This window comes from Cherax quadricarinatus, chromosome 8 (genome assembly GCF_038502225.1).
Source record: "Cherax quadricarinatus isolate ZL_2023a chromosome 8, ASM3850222v1, whole genome shotgun sequence".
Taxonomy (NCBI): domain Eukaryota; kingdom Metazoa; phylum Arthropoda; class Malacostraca; order Decapoda; family Parastacidae; genus Cherax; species Cherax quadricarinatus.
The window spans coordinates 26,533,008-26,553,754 of record NC_091299.1 but is presented as its reverse complement, the minus strand read 5'-3'; the positions used below and the strand labels follow the sequence as shown (position 1 = coordinate 26,553,754).

At 43.1% G+C, this 20,747-nt stretch overlaps 1 protein-coding gene across 1 annotated transcript in view; it reads right to left on the bottom strand.

Moving 5' to 3' along the window:
- Positions 1–1,924: 1,924 nt before the first annotated feature.
- The window catches only part of Hdc (histidine decarboxylase), a gene marked incomplete at its 3' end in the record, with an annotated part of 206,894 nt that continues 188,071 nt past the window's right edge, over positions 1,925–20,747 (bottom strand). Inside the window, 4 exon segments of the mRNA XM_070082974.1 lie at positions 1,925–2,055; positions 15,277–15,476; positions 18,735–18,833; positions 19,248–19,267. Of these exon segments, the coding sequence (XP_069939075.1) occupies positions 1,925–2,055; positions 15,277–15,476; positions 18,735–18,833; positions 19,248–19,267 (450 nt within the window).

The following is a 20,747-nucleotide window of genomic DNA, read 5'->3' as shown; positions in this document are numbered from 1 at the left end:
ACACACAGTGAAGAGGCGGGGGGCCAGGAGCTATGACTCTTCCCCTGCGACCACAACTAGGTGAATACACACTCACACACTCACTAGGCTCTACTTTGTAAACTTTCCAAGAGTCTTATTGACATCATTTCCAAAACTGTAATTCTTCTGCAGTCGTAACATTCATCTATTTTTATTGAATCCTTCAAGGTCATGTGCTAATTCATACCTATGACATATCCGTCACCAGTTTCAAGAATTGTTCTACTCATGAACTTTTGTCTGAAATTAGTGTTCATTGTTGACTGACTAGTCAATCAGGCTATTGCCGTCAGCTGCCCACAGGCCTACAATACTGTATCCATTGCAACGTAGCTGATCTGGTCCTTGTTGTAGGTAGACATCTAGTTTTCTTTTCCGAACCTCTAACTTTTTTTTCAAAAATATTTTTATAACATCTGCCACATTGCTCCCCTATCCACTCTATCATATGCCTTTTCAAAATTCATAAATGCAGTGAAAACTTCCCATCCTTTATCTAAATACTGTTCATATATATAGTTCAGTGTAAACACTTGATCTACACGTCCCCAACCCACTCTAAAACCTTCTTGCTCATCCGCAATCCTACATTCTGTCTTACTTCTAATTCTTTCAATAACCCTACCGTACACTTTTCCTGGTATACTCAGTAAACTTATTCTTCTATATTTTTTACAATCTCTTATGTCCCCCTTCCCTATATATAAAGGAACTATACACGCTCTCTGTTAATCCCTTGGTATCTTCCCTTCTTTCATGCATTTATTAAACAAAAATACCAACCACTCCAACACAATATCCCTTCCCCTTGCTTTTAACATTTCTGTCATGATCCCATCAGTTACAGCTGCTTTACCCCCTTTCATTTTGCGTAATGCCTCACGTACCTCCCCCACACTCACATCCTGCTCTTCTTCATTCCTAAAAGATGGTATACCTCCCTGGCCAGTGCATAAAATTACCGCCTCCCTTTTTTCATCGAAATTTAAAAGTTCCTTAAAATATTCTCGCCATCTACCCAAAACCTCCATCTCCCCATCTACTAACTCCTCTACTCTGTTTTTAACTGACAAATATTCCCTCTTTTCCTGCCATAACTTATCCTTCAACATTATTGCTACTCCTTCTTTAGCTCTAACTCTATTTGAAACCCCTGACCTAATCCCATTTATTCCTCTCCACTGAAACTCTCCCACCCCCTTCAGCTTTGTTTCACTTAAAGCCAGGACATCCAGTTTCTTCTCATTCATAACATCCACAATCATCTCTTTCTTATCATTCGCACAACATCCACGCACATTCAAACATCCCTCTTTGATGGTTTTCTTCTTTTTCTTTTTAGTAAGCTATATGGGAAAAGGGGTTAGTAGCCAATTTTTCCCAGGATTTTAGTTGACTTTTACAACACGCATGGCTTATGGAGGAGAGATTCTTATTCCACTTCCCCATGGATATGAAAGGAAAAGCAATAAGAATAAGAACTATTAAGATAAAATCAAAGAAAACTCAGATGAGTGTGTATAAATAAACATGTACATGTATGTGTACTGTGACCTAATTGTAAGTAGAAATAGCAAGACGTACCTGTAATCTTGCATATTTATGAGACAGAAAAAAGACACCAGCAACCCTACCATCACGTAAAACAATTACAGGCTTCCTTTTACATTCACTTGGTAGGACGGTAGTACCTCCCTGAATGGTTGCATAGTGCCATTAGTTAAGTCCCACATGCATCATTTTAGACTACATTTAACTAAAAAAAATATTAACATTTAGATATCTTTAAGAATACTAAAAAACAATATGTTAATAAATCATGATTACTTAAATAATATATATAACTGATAAGGGTGATCAACAAAACCTGGTAAGCTAACAGAGATGGAGCAAGTTCACTTACCTTTGAGGAAGACTTTGGCCTTGTGCTGCTCAGAGGTAGTGTCTGAGAGAACCTCTGAAGCCACGGCTCTGATGATGGTCCAGTCTCGAGAGATGTCATCTAGGGTGGTGTGTGTGGCCGTCACGGTGAATCTATAGCACACATAGTATCTATATCTTGTAATCTAGACCATTCTTTACATATTGGCTAATTAGTTTCAAAACCAGTCGATTACACGAGAATCATTAAGGGGCACTATAATCTACCTTGTCCATAATTACTCTCACATTTACTTTGTCTGCTTCGTACTGTTAAGTCAGGATCTTTCCTTAATTCATGGTATAACTTAACAAATCTTTGAGGACAACTGTGTTGTAGAAGTCTGAGCACAGAATGAATTAAGGAAAGATCCTGGACTTCACGTTACGGAACAAAACAAATGCGATGGTAATCATGGACAAGGTAGATTATAGTCGAGAAAGGAACATGTTATTAGGAGACGGGGGAATTTACGTGCCTCTTAAGGCTTCATGTAACCTCTTCACCACCAGTGAAATAGTGATTAAAGTAAAACACTGAGAGACTTGCATCATTCTACCCCATCTACATATATAAAACATCTCACATTAATAAACTACAACATGTAGTCTCCCACTGAAGCAACTTGACCCAACAAAGAATACATTTTCACTTTCACTCGTTTAATCACTGTCTTGCCAGTAGCGTACTGACATCACAGTTCAGATAACCCTCCTAACTGCAATATCACCCCCCCCCTCAAGAGTGCAGGCACTGTTCTTCCCACCTCCACTTCTTCAGAGTGCAGGCACTGTTCTTCCCACCTCCACTTCTTCAGAGTGCAGGCACTGTTGTTCCCACCTCCACTTCTTCAGAGTGCAGGCACTGTTCTTCCCACCTCCACTTCTTCAGAGTGCAGGCACTGTTCTCCCTACCTCCACTTCTTCAGAGTGCAGGCACTGTTCTCCCTACCTCCACTTCTTCAGAGTGCAGGCACTGTTCTTCCCACCTCCACTTCTTCAGAGTGCAGGCACTGTTCTCCCCACCTCCACTTCTTCAGAGTGCAGGCACTGTTCTTCCCACCTCCACTTCTTCAGAGTGCAGGCACTGTTCTCCCTACCTCCACTTCTTCAGAGTGCAGGCACTGTTCTCCCCACCTCCACTTCTTCAGAGTGCAGGCACTGTTCTCCCCACCTCCACTTCTTCAGAGTGCAGGCACTGTTCTTCCCACATCCACTTCTTCAGAGTGCAGGCACTGTTCTTCCCACCTCCACTTCTTCAGAGTGCAGGCACTGTTCTTCCCACCTCCACTTCTTCAGAGTGCAGGCACTGTTCTCCCTACCTCCACTTCTTCAGAGTGCAGGCACTGTTCTCCCTACCTCCACTTCTTCAGAGTGCAGGCACTGTTCTTCCCGCCTCCACTTCTTCAGAGTGCAGGCACTGTTCTCCCTACCTCCACTTCTTCAGAGTGCAGGCACTGTTCTCCCTACCTCCACTTCTTCAGAGTGCAGGCACTGTTCTCCCTACCTCCACTTCTTCAGAGTGCAGGCACTGTTCTCCCTACCTCCACTTCTTCAGAGTGCAGGCACTGTTCTCCCTACCTCCACTTCTTCAGAGTGCAGGCACTGTTCTCCCTACCTCCACTTCTTCAGAGTGCAGGCACTGTTCTCCCTACCTCCACTTCTTCAGAGTGCAGGCACTGTTCTCCCTACCTCCACTTCTTCAGAGTGCAGGCACTGTTCTCCCTACCTCCACTTCTTCAGAGTGCAGGCACTGTTCTCCCTACCTCCACTTCTTCAGAGTGCAGGCACTGTTCTTCCCACCTCCACTTCTTCAGAGTGCAGGCACTGTTCTCCCTACCTCCACTTCTTCAGAGTGCAAGCACTGTTCTCCCCACCTCCACTTCTTCAGAGTGCAGGCACTGTTCTTCCCACCTCCACTTCTTCAGAGTGCAGGCACTGTTCTCCCCACCTCCACTTCATCAGAGTGCAGGCACTGTTCTCCCCACCTCCACTTCATCAGAGTGCAGGCACTGTTCTTCCCGCCTCCACTTCTTCAGAGTGCAGGCACTGTTCTCCCTACCTCCACTTCTTCAGAGTGCAGGCACTGTTCTCCCTACCTCCACTTCTTCAGAGTGCAGGCACTGTTCTCCCCACCTCCACTTCTTCAGAGTGCAGGCACTGTTCTCCCCACCTCCACTTCTTCAGAGTGCAGGCACTGTTCTTCCCACCTCCACTTCATCAGAGTGCAGGCACTGTTCTTCTCACCTCCACTTCTTCAGAGTGCAGGCACTGTTCTCCCCACCTCCACTTCATCAGAGTGCAGGCACTGTTCTTCCCACCTCCACTTCTTCAGAGTGCAGGCACTGTTCTCCCCACCTCCACTTCTTCAGAGTGCAGGCACTGTTCTCCCCACCTCCACTTCTTCAGAGTGCAGGCACTGTTCTCCCCACCTCCACTTCTTCAGAGTGCAGGCACTGTTCTTCCCACCTCCACTTCTTCAGAGTGCAGGCACTGTTCTTCCCACCTCCACTTCTTCAGAGTGCAGGCACTGTTCTTCCCACCTCCACTTCTTCAGAGTGCAGGCACTGTTCTCCCCACCTCCACTTCTTCAGAGTGCAGGCACTGTTCTTCCCACCTCCACTTCTTCAGAGTGCAGGCACTGTTCTTCCCACCTCCACTTCTTCAGAGTGCAGGCACTGTTCTCCCCACCTCCACTTCTTCAGAGTGCAGGCACTGTTCTTCCCACCTCCACTTCTTCAGAGTGCAGGCACTGTTCTCCCTACCTCCACTTCTTCAGAGTGCAGGCACTGTTCTTCCCACCTCCACTTCTTCAGAGTGCAGGCACTGTTCTTCCCACCTCCACTTCTTCAGAGTGCAGGCACTGTTCTTCCCACCTCCACTTCATCAGAGTGCAGGCACTGTTCTTCCCACCTCCACTTCATCAGAGTGCAGGCACTGTTCTTCCCACCTCCACTTCATCAGAGTGCAGGCACTGTTCTCCCACCTCCACTTCATCAGAGTGCAGGCACTGTTCTTCCCACCTTCACTTCATCAGAGTGCAGGCACTGTTCTTCCCCACCTCCACTTCATCAGAGTGCAGGCACTGTTCTTCCCACCTCCACTTCATCAGAGTGCAGGCACTGTTCTTCCCACCTCCACTTCATCAGAGTGCAGGCACTGTTCTTCCCACCTCCACTTCTTCAGAGTGCAGGCACTGTTCTTCCCACCTCCACTTCATCAGAGTGCAGGCACTGTTCTTCCCACCTCCACTTCATCAGAGTGCAGGCACTGTTCTTCCCACCTCCACTTCATCAGAGTGCAGGCACTGTTCTTCCCACCTCCACTTCATCAGAGTGCAGGCACTGTTCTTCCCACCTCCACTTCTTCAGAGTGCAGGCACTGTTCTTCCCACCTCCACTTCTTCAGAGTGCAGGCACTGTTCTTCCCACCTCCACTTCTTCAGAGTGCAGGCACTGTTCTTCCCACCTCCACTTCTTCAGAGTGCAGGCACTGTTCTTCCCACCTCCATTTCTTCAGAGTGCAGGCACTGTTCTTCCCACCTCCACTTCTTCAGAGTGCAGGCACTGTTCTTCCCACCTCCACTTCATCAGAGTGCAGGCACTGTTCTCCCCACCTCCACTTCATCAGAGTGCAGGCACTGTTCTTCCCACCTCCACTTCATCAGAATGCAGGCACTGTTCTTCCCACCTCCACTTCATCAGAGTGCAGGCACTGTTCTTCCCTCCTCCACTTCATCAGAGTGCAGGCACTGTTCTTCCCACCTCCACTTCATCAGAGTGCAGGCACTGTTCTTCCCACCTCCACTTCATCAGAGTGCAGGCACTGTTCTTCCCACCTCCACTTCATCAGAGTGCAGGCACTGTTCTCCCTACTTCCACTTCTTCAGAGTGCAGGCACTGTTCTTCCCACCTCCACTTCATCAGAGTGCAGGCACTGTTCTTCCCACCTCCACTTCATCAGAGTGCAGGCACTGTTCTTCCCACCTCCACTTCTTCAGAGTGCAGGCACTGTTCTTCCCGCCTTTCTTCTTGTAGTGGAGGTAACATTCAGTACAAATTTGTTTGCTACTACGTCAGTTATAACAATATCTTCTGACACGATTATTTGTTTTTGCTTCAAATCTGCTACATATACATTATTCTCTTTTGTATACTCGCTCTGAAACTTAATGTTCAATATACTGTTTATTTCATCGTCTTCAGTGATCCCCCTGTCATCCCTGATTCTTTGTATTTTGTCTTTAACATTATGTTTACTCATGGCCAACTTGAAAAATGTTTTGGTTCCATCTTCCATTTGACTACCATTTCCTTTTCCAGGTTCCCTTCTTTCTCTCTCCTAGATTTTGTGTGGTTATTTCTGGCTTGTTTAAGAATATTTAGTTAAAATCAGCTCAGCTCCATGATAAATATTTTCATTTTTAGATCCCCTCCCCAAGAGACTGGATAATATTTTAACACTTATAAACTATCAGTTGCAGTGAAAAAAAAAATACGTAAAAATCAATCCAGTTAAGCCATATTTTTATATTACTTACGAATATGCACTTAAAAACAGCATGATACAATGATGTTTTTTCCCTCTGATTTTTTCATTGTCTGAAGTGCCTTTTACACCATACTTATGTTATCAAAACTCTTCTAACGTTCTATAAAAGCAATATACACAAGATTTTTTCACGGTTGTGGGAAGTAATTGATCCAACAAACAGTTTTATGATCAACATTTTCCATTTTTAGAGAAAAAGATTTTTCGCATAAAAAAAAAAAAACACTGGACTATATTTCAGTGTTTTTATAAATTTTTGGGCCGATTTTCAGAATTGCTTAAAATCGCACCACGGGTACTATTTTTAAAGCTGATTAAGAATATGCCAATGTTTTCATTAAAACTATTGTAATCTTCAAAAATGTATTTTTTTTTGTTTGTGGCAAATAACTGATCCAACAAACAGTTCCACGATAAATATATTTATGTTTAGATTCCCCCAAATCACTGGACAATCTTCCAGCACTTACACTCTCACCTGGATTGGAAAAATTGCTGAAAATCACTCCAGTTATACCATTTTTTTATATTACTTAAGAATATGCACTTAATTTTAGCATTATGCAAGGCTTCCCCCCCCCTGCCCCCCGCCTGATTTTTTCATTCGTGTGGATTTCAAAGTGTGTGTGTGATTAAGCGTGTGTGTGTGTGTGTGTGTGTGTGTGTGTGTGTGTGTGTGTGTGTGTTACCTGGAGTTTACCTGGAGAGAGTTCCGGGGGTCAACGCCCCCGCGGCCCGGTCTGTGACCAGGCCTCCTGGTGGATCAGAGCCTGATCAACCAGGCTGTTACTGCTGGCTGCACGCAAACCAACGTACGAGCCACAGCCCGGCTGATCAGGAACTGACTTTAGGTGCTTGTCCAGTGCCAGCTTGAAGACTGCCAGGGGTCTGTTGGTAATCCCCCTTATGTATGCTGGGAGGCAGTTGAACAGTCTCGGGCCCCTGACACTTATTGTATGGTCTCTTAACATGCTAGTGACACCCCTGCTTTTCATTGGGGGGATGGTGCATCGTCTGCCAAGTCTTTTGCTTTCGTAGTGAGTGATTTTCGTGTGCAAGTTCGGTACTAGTCCCTCTAGGATTTTCCAGGTGTATATAATCATGTATCTCTCCCGCCTGCTTTCCAGGGAATACAGGTTTAGGAACCTCAAGCGCTCCCAATAATTGAGGTGTTATATCTCCGTTATGCGCGCCGTGAAGGTTCTCTGTACATTTTCTAGGTCAGCAATTTTACCTGCCTTGAAAGGTGCTAGACCTAATGATATTAACTTGCGCACCAGAGTCCATGAACACATGAACGGGCGCATTATGGACAGAAGTTTGTACTAAAGGGCCAATCGTTTCGTTAGGAGTTATATGCAAACAGAAAGGTGGGTTATCATCGGGGAAGGCATTTTCTACTTCATCCCCAAATTCCTCTACGTCAGAGACGTGTGAAGCAGCATCAACAGCAGGGTTGTCATTCTCAAGGCTGGCTAAGGCTTCATAGGAATTTTGGACTGGGATGGTGTACTCGTTATCACCTACTACTGTCACGACTGGACGAGTAGACTTGGGCCCTCGGATTCCCCCGAATTGGAAGAATGAGCCTGGTTCTGGTTAGTTTGTGAACCACGACGTCCTGGCTCTGCGGTTGGAACGGCCACGGAAAGATCTAGAGTACTGCATGTTGTAGAGAGCATTGCACTCAGATGTGTCATGTCCATGAATTCTATGATAAGTACAGTAGGGAAGATCAGACTGGTACTCATCATCAGTACGACGCTTCTTAGGGTGACTATCATGACAATTAATAGCAATATGGCCACGGTAACCACAATTGTAGCAAGTTCTTTGACTGTGGATACTGTACATACTACAGGTGCTACGGGAATGATGGCTCTTAACACTAGTTAGAACAAGTGACCTGAAGAGTGTCATCATGGGCTTGGCCTCCCTAGTTTTGAAGGTTCTCATTATCCATCCTGTCATTTTTCTAGCAGATGCGATTGATACAGTGTTATGGTCCTTGAAGGTGAGATCCTCCGACATGATCACTCCCAGGTCTATGACGTTGGTGTTTCGCTCTATTTTGTGGCCAGAATTTGTTTAGTACTCTGATGAAGATTTAATTTCCTCGTGTTTACCATATCTGAGTAATTGAAATTTCTCATCGTTGAACTTCATATTGTTTTCTGCAGCCCACTGAAAGATTTGGTTGATGTCCGCCTGGAGCCTTGCAGTGTCTGCAATGGAAGACACTGTCATGCAGATTCGGGTGTCATCTGCAAAGGAAGACACGGTGCTGTGGCTGACATCCTTGTCTATGTCAGCTATGAGGATGAGAAACAAGATGGGAGCGAGTACTGTGCCTTGTGGAACAGAGCTTTTCACCGTAGCTGCCTCGGACTTTACTCTGTTGACGACTACTCTCTGTGTTCTGTTAGTGAGGAAATTATAGATACATCGACCGACTTTTCCTGTTATTCCTTTAGCACGCATTTTGTGCGCTATTACGCCATGGTCACACTTGTCGAAGGCTTTTGCAAAGTCTGTATATATTACATCTGCATTCTTTTTGTCTTCTAGTGCATCTAGGACCTTGTCGTAGTGATCCAATAGTTGAGACAGACAGGAGCGACCTGTTCTAAACCCATGTTGCCCTGGGTTGTGTAATTGATGGGTTTCTAGATGGGTGGTGATCTTGCTTCTTAGGACCCTTTCAAAGATTTTTATGATATGGGATGTTAGTGCTATCGGTCTGTAGTTCTTTGCTGTTGCTTTACTGCCCCCTTTGTGGAGTGGGGCTATGTCTGTTGTTTTTAGTAACTGTGGGACGACCCCCGTGTCCATGCTCCCTCTCCATAGGATGGAAAAGGCTCGTGATAGGGGCTTCTTGCAGTTCTTGATGAACACGGAGTTCCATGAGTCTGGCCCTGGGGCAGAGTGCATGGGCATGTCATTTATCGCCTGTTCGAAGTCATTTGGCGTCAGGATAACATCGGATATGCTTGTGTTAACCAAATTCTGTGGCTCTCTCATAAAAAATTCATTTTGATCTTCGACTCTCAGTCTGGTTAGTGGCTTGCTAAAAACTGAGTCATATTGGGACTTGAGTAGCTCACTCATTTCCTTGCTGTCATCTGTGTAGGACCCATCTTGTTTAAGTAGGGGTCCAATACTGGACGTTGTTCTCAACTTTGATTAAGCATAGGAGAAGAAATACTTTGGGTTTCTTTCGATTTCATTTATGACTTTTAGTTCTTCCCGCGATTCCTGACTCCTATAAGATTCCTTTAGCTTAAGTTCGATGCTTGCTATTTCTCTGACCAGTGTCTCCCTACACATTTCAGATATATTGACCTCTTTTAGCCGCTCTGTTATTCTTTTCCGTCGCCTGTAAAGGGAGCGCCTGTCTCTTTCTATTTTACATCTACTCCTCCTTTTTCTTAGAGGAACAAGCCTTGTGCATACATCGAGTGCCACCAAGTTAATCTGTTCTAGGCATAAGTTGGGGTCTGTGTTGCTTAGTACATCTTCCCAGCTTATATCGGTTAGGACTTGGTTTACTTGGTCCCACTTTATGTTTTTGTTATTGAAGTTGAATTTGGTGAATGCTCCCTCGTGACTAATCTCATTATGTCGGTCTGGGGCTCCACGCATACATGTCTGAGCCTCAATTATGTTGTGATCTGAGTATATTGTTTTTGATATGGTGACATTTCTTATCAGATCATCATTGTTAGTGAAGATGAGGTCCAGTGTATTCTCCAGTCTAGTAGGCTCTATCATTTGCTGGTTTAAATTGAATTTTGTGCAGAGATTTAAAAGCTCGTGTGAGTGAGAGTTTTCATCAGAGCTACCTCCTGGTGTTATTACTGCAACAATATTATTTGCTATATTCCTCCATTTTAGGTGCCTTAAGTTGAAATCCCCCAGGAGCAAGATGTTGGGTGCAGGAGCTGGAAGATTTTCCAGACAGTGGTCAATTTTTAACAGCTGTTCCTGGAATTGCTGGGATGTTGCATCCGGAGGCTTGTAGACTACCACAATGACTAGGTTTTGGTTCTCGACCTTTACTGCTAAAACTTCCACTACATCATTTGAGGCATTAAGCAGTTCTGTGCAAACAAGTGACTCTGCAATGTACAGGCCAACCCCCCCCCCTTTTGCCTGTTCACCCTGTCACATCTGTATAGGTTGTAACCTGGGATCCATATTTCGTTGTCCAAGTGATCCTTTATGTGGGTCTCAGTGAAAGCCGCGAACATTGCCTTTGCCTCTGCAAGCAGTCCACGGATGAAAGGTATTTTGTTGTTTGTTGCTGGCTTTAGACCCTGTATATTTGCAAAGAAGAATGTCATCGGACTGGTGGTATTGTTGGTACTAGGGAGAGATTTTTTTTCCGGCATTAGTATCTGTATCTGTTGGTTTGGAGTGGAGGCCATCGACTGTGGTTCCACTCCAGGAATGACTGGATTTGGTGTACGATTTCTGCCATTTCCTGCCAGTTTTTTTTCTTCCTAGCACTAAAAAACCTCTTCCTCTTGAGTGGCTGTGGCTACCCAGGTTTTCCCATGGCCTGGATGTTTTGTATCTTTTTGTCCCCTTTAGATGGTGTGCCTGGCAATTTAAGTTATAGCACAATCTTTCCTGTACTGAAGAGGTACACATTTCAGGGTGAAAAAGCTTACAGGAAGGGAGTTTGCATTTTCCTGTTGTCATATGGGCACGGCATTTTCTAGGGTGGTCATAGTTGCACGTCCCGTCTGTTTTTCCAGATTTCCCATGTCTGCAGATACCAAGTGTATAGTATGTGCACAGTCTTGGTTTTCGTTTGCCTTGGGTTTCTGTGACTGTATTCCCTGTTGGAGCATGTTTCCCTGTCTTATTCCTATCCTCCCTAGCACCAACAACGGAGCTCCCACCAGTTGTTTTTGGTAATATATCCTCACTATTGCTAGTGGAGTCCTCTTGTTTGCTATTTCCTGTGGTATTTCTAGTTTGCAATATTGGTTTTATCTTATCTTTGACTACACTTGTTTCCCCACTACGGCTCCTGTCCCCTATGAGGTCATTTATATGTATTCCTTCCTGCAGGTGAAGGTTTATAAACTAAAAGAGGAGGCAGTTAGGGTAAGATATAAACAGCTATTGGAGGATAGATGGGCTAATGAGAGCATAGGCAATGGGGTCGAAGAGGTATGGGGTAGGTTTAAAAATGTAGTGTTAGAGTGTTCAGCAGAAGTTTGTGGTTACAGGAAAGTGGGTGCAGGAGGGAAGAGGAGCGATTGGTGGAATGATGATGTAAAGAGAGTAGTAAGGGAGAAAAAGTTAGCATATGAGAAGTTTTTACAAAGTAGAAGTGATGCAAGGAGGGAAGAGTATATGGAGAAAAAGAGAGAAGTTAAGAGAGTGGTGAAGCAATGTAAAAAGAGAGCAAATGAGAGAGTGGGTGAGATTTTATCAACAAATTTTGTTGAAAATAAGAAAAAGTTTTGGAGTGAGATTAACAAGTTAAGAAAGCCTAGAGAACAAATGGATTTGTCAGTTAAAAATAGGAGAGGAGAGTTATTAAATGGAGAGTTAGAGGTATTGGGAAGATGGAAGGAATATTTTGAGGAATTGTTAAATGTTGATGAAGATAGGGAAGCTGTGATTTCGTGTATAGGGCAAGGAGGAATAACATCTTGTAGGAGTGAGGAAGAGCCAGTTGTGAGTGTGGGGGAAGTTCGTGAGGCAGTAGGTAAAATGAAAGGGGGTAAGGCACCCGGGATTGATGGGATAAAGATAGAAATGTTAAAAGTAGGTGGGGATATAGTTTTGGAGTGGTTGGTGCAATTATTTAATAAATGTATGGAAGAGGGTAAGGTACCTAGGGATTGGCAGAGAGCATGCATAGTTCCTTTGTATAAAGGCAAAGGGGATAAAAGAGAGTGCAAAAATTATAGGGGGATAAGTCTGTTGAGTGTACCTGGTAAAGTGTATGGTAGAGTTATAATTGAAAGAATTAAGAGTAAGACGGAGAATAGGATAGCAGATGAACAAGGAGGCTTTAGGAAAGGTAGGGGGTGTGTGGACCAGGTGTTTACAGTGAAACATATAAGTGAACAGTATTTAGATAAGGCTAAAGAGGTCTTTGTGGCATTTATGGATTTGGAAAAGGCGTATGACAGGGTGGATAGGGGGGCAATGTGGCAGATGTTGCAAGTGTATGGTGTAGGAGGTAGGTTACTGAAAGCAGTGAAGAGTTTTTATGAGGATAGTGAGGCTCAAGTTAGAGTATGTAGGAAAGAGGGAAATTTTTTCCCAGTAAAAGTAGGCCTTAGACAAGGATGTGTGATGTCACCGTGGTTGTTTAATATATTTATAGATGGGGTTGTAAGAGAAGTAAATGCGAGGGTCTTGGCAAGAGGCGTGGAGTTAAAAGATAAAGAATCACACACAAAGTGGGAGTTGTCACAGCTGCTCTTTGCTGATGACACTGTGCTCTTGGGAGATTCTGAAGAGAAGTTGCAGAGATTGGTGGATGAATTTGGTAGGGTGTGCAAAAGAAGAAAATTAAAGGTGAATACAGGAAAGAGTAAGGTTATGAGGATAACAAAAAGATTAGGTGATGAAAGATTGAATATCAGATTGGAGGGAGAGAGTATGGAGGAGGTGAACGTATTCAGATATTTGGGAGTGGACGTGTCAGCGGATGGGTCTATGAAAGATGAGGTGAATCATAGAATTGATGAGGGAAAAAGAGTGAGTGGTGCACTTAGGAGTCTGTGGAGACAAAGAACTTTGTCCTTGGAGGCAAAGAGGGGAATGTATGAGAGTATAGTTTTACCAACGCTCTTATATGGGTGTGAAGCGTGGGTGATGAATGTTGCAGCGAGGAGAAGGCTGGAGGCAGTGGAGATGTCATGTCTGAGGGCAATGTGTGGTGTGAATATAATGCAGAGAATTCGTAGTTTGGAAGTTAGGAGGAGGTGCGGGATTACCAAAACTGTTGTCCAGAGGGCTGAGGAAGGGTTGTTGAGGTGGTTCGGACATGTAGAGAGAATGGAGCGAAACAGAATGACTTCAAGAGTGTATCAGTCTGTAGTGGAAGGAAGGCGGGGTAGGGGTCGGCCTAGGAAGGGTTGGAGGGAGGGGGTAAAGGAGGTTTTGTGTGCGAGGGGCTTGGACTTCCAGCAGGCATGCGTGAGCGTGTTTGATAGGAGTGAATGGAGACAAATGGTTTTTAATACTTGACGTGCTGTTGGAGTGTGAGCAAAGTAACATTTATGAAGGGATTCAGGGAAACCGGCAGGCCGGACTTGAGTCCTGGAGATGGGAAGTACAGTGCCTGCACTCTGAAGGAGGGGTGTTAATGTTGCAGTTTAAAAACTGTAGTGTAAAGCACCCTTCTGGCAAGACAGTGATGGAGTGAATGATGGTGAAAGTTTTTCTTTTTCGGGCCACCCTGCCTTGGTGGGAATCGGCCGGTGTGATAATAAAAAAAAAAAAAAATATAATTCCTGACTACCTGGACAAAATCTCCAGCTTCACCATTACTGTCTCCCAGGACAGCACCTCCAGCTTCACTATTACTGTCTCCCAGGACAGCACCTCCAGCTTCACCATTACTGTCTCCCAGGGCAGCACCTCCAGCTTCACCATTACTGTCTCCCAGGACAGCGCTATCAGCCCCACATTTACTGACTACCAGGACATCACCTCCAGCCTTACAGTTTCTGACTACATGGCCAGTATCAAGGGCAGTACCATTCAGCCCAGACTTTTTATGTTCCCATCTGTTGTAGAAAGCTTCCAGGTTTTCTATGAAAGCAGCTTTGATGTTATCCTCTTTTAATACCCTTGTGATTTTAGTCCACAGATTTATCTCATTTGGGCATACCCAAAAACACTTCCCTGTTTTAATACTGCTTGTAGCTAGTTCTTGGATATCTGCACAAGTGGCGTGACACCAATATCCACAAAAATGACAATTTATCCATGTGGAAGCCCGTTTGTTTGATTGACTGCAGACTACACAGAGCTTCATAATGGTTTGAATGGTTGATTTACTGTAATTCTACTAGCAACCTCTTGAATACTCTATTAATAACCTCCTTAATTGAAGCTCTAGCTATTTGTATTTCTATTTCTAACTGTACTTGTATATTGGACAGCCCACCGTGTACGTTCCTGATTTATATTTATTGTTTGTGTTTGATAAGGGCGCCTACAACCCCATCCATTTACAGTCTGCTTTATTGTCCAACGAATCCGTTTGAAACCAGTCAAGGGTTCAGACCAGTCAATGGTTCGGAACCAGTCTGATCTGATCAGTGGGTCACTTATTTAAAACATACTGGTCGGTGATTTGGGCTAACACATGAAGGATCTACTTGAAATTATCTACCTGAATAATATGTGATTTGATTGATACAAAAGTATAATTGCGTGTTGAAGAACCGGTGATTGCTGGCAGCTCCTACAGTGACGAACGGTCGAGCCTGAACCCTTGTTTATCAATCGCTGTATCTAGCTTTTCTAGGTTTTTAAGCATGTGTGTGTGTGTGTGTGTGTGTGTGATTAAGCGTGTGTGTGTGTGATTAAGCATGTGTGTGTGTGTGATTAAGCGTGTGTGTGTGTGTGTGTTTGTGTGATTAAGCGTGTGTGTGTGTGATTAAGCATGTGTGTGTGTGATTAAGCCTGTGTGTGTGTGTGTGTGTGTGTGTGTGTGTGTGTGTGTGTGATTAAGCGTGTGTCTGTGTAATTAAGTGTGTGTGTGTGTGAGTGAACAAAATATATGGATAAAGATGCACCAACCTTATGACATATCTGCCCTTGAGAGAGGCTGGCACACAGTGTAGCTTGCCCGTTGAGTTTAGTGTCTTCAGCAGCTTCTCTGTGAGTTCATTGTCACCCTTAAGTCTGAACACCACCATTCCCAGGTACCGTACTGCTGGTACTTCGAACCTGTCATCAGACCTCACCAGAGCCTCGAACTTCTTGGCCAGCCTCACGCCCTGCACATTCAATCAATCAATCAATCAATCAAGTTTATTCTCTATAAGGATTACAATGCGGGGTTTGCAGATTTTGGATATTGTGTGGTTTACACGTTTTAAAATACTAATTACAAAGGGGGCCACTAGGACACCTAGCATGGCTAGGCATTTTGGGCAGACTTAGATTAATTCTAAACTTTAAATTATTACAGATTATGGTATTAAGGCTAAGTGACTACATTATAGTTTGTAAGTTTAGCAATGTGAATGCTTTTGTTTTGGCACAATACATAGTTTCTATATTGGAGTATCATAGACAAACTTATGACTAGTTAGGGTTCATTATTTTAAGATTAAGATTCGTATTTCTATGTTTATAGTCGATGGGTGAGTGAGTGTAAGTGTGAACCACCAGGTGGTTATCATGTAGTTAGTTGTCGGGGTGTATCAGGGAAATAAGATGTTTTCTAACAGTAGTTTTGAAAGTGATGAATGTGTCTGCAGTTCTAGAGTTTTCAGGTAGGGTGTTCCAGATTTTAGGCCCTTTGACACACATTGAATTTTTGTAAAGGTTTAGTCGGACACGGGGAATGTCATAGAGATGTTTGTGTCTGGTGTTATGCCTGTGGGTCCTGTCACAACTATCAAGAAAGCGTTTTAGGTCAAGGTTAATATTGGAATTTAAGGTCCTCTATATGTAGATTGCACAGTAGTAAGTGTGGATGTTCTGAACAGGGAGTAAGTTTAGATCTATGAAGAGTGGGGGGGGGGGGGTGTTGCCAGGGATGGGATTTAGTGATTATTCTTACTGCAGCTTTTTGTTGGGTTATTATTGGCTTTAGATGTGTTGCTGTAGTTGATCCCCAAGCACAAATAGCATAGGTGAGGTATGGATAAATGAGTGAATGGTATAGTGTGAGAAGGGCAGTTTGCGGCACGTAATATCGTATCTTGGAGAGGATCCCCACCATTTTGGAAACTTTTTTTGTTATGTGTTGGATATGGGTGCTGAAATTTAGGTTGTTGTGGAGGTATAGACCAAGGAATTTGCCCTCATTATGTCTGGTAATTAGAGTGTTGTCGATCTTAATGTTAAGTTGCGCAACACCTGCTCTGCTACCAAACATAATGTAGTAGGTTTTGTCAGTGTTAAGTGTAAGTTTATTGACTGTCATCCAAGTCAGAATTTTGAGCAGCTCCTCGTTGACAATGGTGTTGAGGGTGGCAAGATTAGGGTGGGAGATGACATAAGTCGTGTCGTCAGCAAAGAGAATGTCGATAGAACCATATGCAGATTATCCCAAATAAAAGCTTTTCTGAGGGCTTGTGTGAAATATAGGCCTTTCAACAGCTAGCTTTATGTAGTCTTCTCTGTCCTGACTTGAAGTAACAGAAAATAAGATTTATAAGAAAACGGACGTAATAGTGAGGAGAGGCTGCATCATGCAGGACAATTATCAAGTATTGAACCAGGACAAGGTCCTCAGGATGCTGGAGAATCTGTCATATGGGGTCAGAACTAACTATTATCACACCACTTAAATATCTTGGTGAATCACAGAGGAAGAAATGTCTCACGTAGCCGTTGGATGCCATATTTTAATGACAATAGTTTTGTAATGGTATATGCTATTATTATTTTTACAATAGACAACAATAATAATAATAATACTTGAAAATAATACCAACAATAACAGTAGTAAAAGCAGCATCAGTAAACAACATTCAAAGTTAATAAATTCTTCACACACATAATACGAAAAAGGAGAGGAATGGGAGGACGGAGCAGAGGGAGTCGTACAAGAGAAATACATTAAGTTTGACTACACATTGTCATTCTTATGTGGCTTCCTGAGAGCCCCTTCTGTGTGGGGGGAGGGGAGAGGGAGGGAGAGAAAGTGAGTGGGGATAGAGAGGGAGAAATTAATTCAATGTGTCATGGAATCCATAAGAATTGTACATTAATTCCTTTCTGATTTTTTGCAGTATCTATACCTGGGCTCTCCACTGAGCACGTTGATGGAGTCATTGAATCAAGTGTCTTTAGTGATGACAAAATCGTGAAGCACTAACATTATGGGGTGAAGCTGGGTGTTATAACTATATTGTCCTTCAGATGATAAACAATTCAGTTTGTAATGTAGAAGTCCAGGAGTTAATTCTTGTGTCTAGCTCAATATAGTCGCTATAAGGGATAAAAAGTCACAGCACCGTGGCTGGAACAGTTCACCAACAACTCTCTCTTAGGAGAGGGACCTTATGACAACGCTTCTGTTCCTCCTGGATCATTGTCAGGTTATAACAGTCGTGACTTGACGATCATCCCGGACTCACCAAACTTGGTGCACAATAAACTAGCCGCTCAGGTAGCACAGCCTAAGGCGTCATCAGGTTCCTCTCTTAATTGAAGGTTTTTGGTAATATCTGCTAAGTTTCTTATCTAGGGAAGTGGCAGAAAGAGGAGCACATAGCTGACATTTATTTAATGTAATGTCTAACTCATACTCAGAGAAAGGAAAATCACTCATTAATATTTTGACTCGTGAACAAAATGTATTTCAACCATTCTTCAAAGGTAGTTTCTAAATTTGTTCAAATATGAGATGGGAGATTTTCATTTGTGGAAGTTTTGGCTTAAATATTTATGAGGTCATTGGGTTTTTCATGAAGGTCAGGAGGAACAATATTAGCATTCTTTTCCTTAAATATTTTATTTATACCTTTTCAGGCTAGACTGAGAGGAAGTAATCTGTTAAACCCATAACAAATTATTCCTGTCCTTTAAGTTCTTTTCTGTTCCTTGTCTTCTTAAATTTAACAGTCAGCAAAGCACTGAATCTGTGGTACTACAGTTACGTCATGTTTTGCCATTCCTTTATCTACACATGAAAAAAATGAAAAGGGACAAAAATATACGTGTTAACAGCAAACAAAATCAGAAAAAAATTGATTGGAGGTCGTCAAAGAAAATAGACTTGACTAAGAAAAGAGACACTTTGCGATAACTTAATGTTATTTCAATTTAGACCAAAGTGGGTCACAGCGCCTGGGAGAAGGGAAGTAATGAGGTTTGATAAAAGAAAGGTAAGGGGGGTAGCTCTGTTTCCTCGTATCAGAAGAGAATTGAGGGGGTCACGTGGGAAACCAGACACAAGATCAAGTCGTCAAAATAATACAATGAAAAACTAAATTTCTAACTTATATTACATGTACGCCCACAACAACCACATCCACGATGCACTCACGCCCACAGCTACGCCCACGATGTCCACCCACCTCTCTGATGTGCCTCTGCAAGCCCACGACGCCGAAGCTCCGGATGACGAACCACAATTTGATCGCTCGGAAGCGTTTGCTCAGTCCGATCTGCCAATGCTGCAGTCAACAACATCGTACAACATGGCGTTAATAATACAGTAGTTTAGCAGGAAGGATGATTACAGTTTTAGGCGGAGGGGGAAATTACAGTTTTAGGCGGAGGGGAAAATTACAGTTTAGGAGGGAGAGAAATCAGTTTATGTAGCTGACAACAAGAAATTTCTACATAGCTGACAACAAAAAAACGTCATCTTAACATCAGAGGGCGGACCTGTAAAAACAAAATGTGGCCTTTTAAGTAAAAAAAAAATGGTTATTTACGAATAATAGGATGAGAATACGAGTATGTGTGTAACAGTGAAGATGTAGAGGCAGTGAAATGCATTACAGAGTAGTGAAGCAGAGGTAGGTATTAACAGCTCTAACAGAGTAAAGTTACAACCGCTGCAAATTTTACACCAATTTACTTACCATATAATCAATTGCAAGACCTGAAAATGGATAACAGAAAAGATAGAACCATTGTAGTAGTTAGAAATAGTTGTTTTTGCTGCTGTTATAACCATTATGTCAATAACTATTGTAAAACTCAACGATTACTATACTTAAAGCTGATGGCTGAATTTTAAAGTCACTAAGGACAGGAGTACGTACTTGCTTGAACATTCCACTGACACTGTGACTATGTAAGCTATGTGTACTTTACATGTACATGGAGTACAAGTGTGATAAAGGCTCTACATTGTTTGTATACGCTTTACTTTTATTTTAACTATGATTACAGTTGTAGCCTGTGTGATAGAATGAAAAGAAAAGACAGTTAAGGGAGGGAGATGGATAGTGACTGAATGAATATGGAAGGAGAGAGAGAGAAAATGAGCTGATGTAGGTAACAGCTCTTAGCTTGTAAATAAAGTTAAGAACTTTAGCCTAACCTTGTAAAACCATGTGTAAAAAATTGAGGAAATGAATATGGAAGAAGGTTTAATGGTAGCAACCTCGTCTCTCAAACAACAGACGTCATGTTGTGCAAGAAAGGTATAAAATACCGACAATATGAAAGTTAAGACACATGTGCAACATCTGGATATCTTTATTGTAAACGTTTCGCCATCCAGTGGCTTTATCAATACAGATTCTAGGACATAATTGGAAGACAGTAGAACTATATACAAAAGATGAGGTAATCAGTCCCTCAGCCTTGGAGTAAGTGCTCACAGCATCGTGGTGGAGGAGAATCTGGAGCAAAGGCAAGAAGACTGGCGGTTATATAGGCGTCAGTGGATAGGGACGGGCAGCAGACGAGGGCATAGTCACTGGTAGGCGGGATTCCCCAGTGGAAGTAGGTCTTTCCCAAAGAGATGGGTTAGTTGTAGAAGACGTGAAGAAGGTCTTGTAGATGTCCTCTGAATCAAGATTCCATGATGTTGCAGTGTCCGACAAGTTGTGCAAGAAAGGTATAAAATACCGACAATATGACGCCTATATAACCGCCAGTCTTCTTGCCTTTGCTCCAGATTCTCCTCCACCACGATGCTGTGAACACTAGCTCCAAGGCTGAGGGACTGATTACCTCATCTTTTGTATATAGTTCTACTGTCTTCCAATTATGTCCTAGAATCTGTATTGATAAAGCCACTGGATGGCGAAACGTCTACAATAAAGATATCCAGATGTTGCACATGTGTCTTAACTTTCAACAGACGTCATGTTGGATCCTGGGATGGGTGGAGACGTATGTCTCCTAACACCTGCTGTCCCTTTCCACCTAACAGTTAATAGGTACCTGGGTGTTAGCCACCTGTCCTGAGTGGCATGCTGAGGGGAGTGTGCGGCAGCAGCATACCTTAGAAAGGGCTGGACTTTGAAAAGAGCTAAACTATGATAAAAGCGCTCAATAATAGCCCACATGGAGACAGAAACACAGGAGAATGATTTATCTGTATATTTCGATCCCCTTCTGGGATCCTC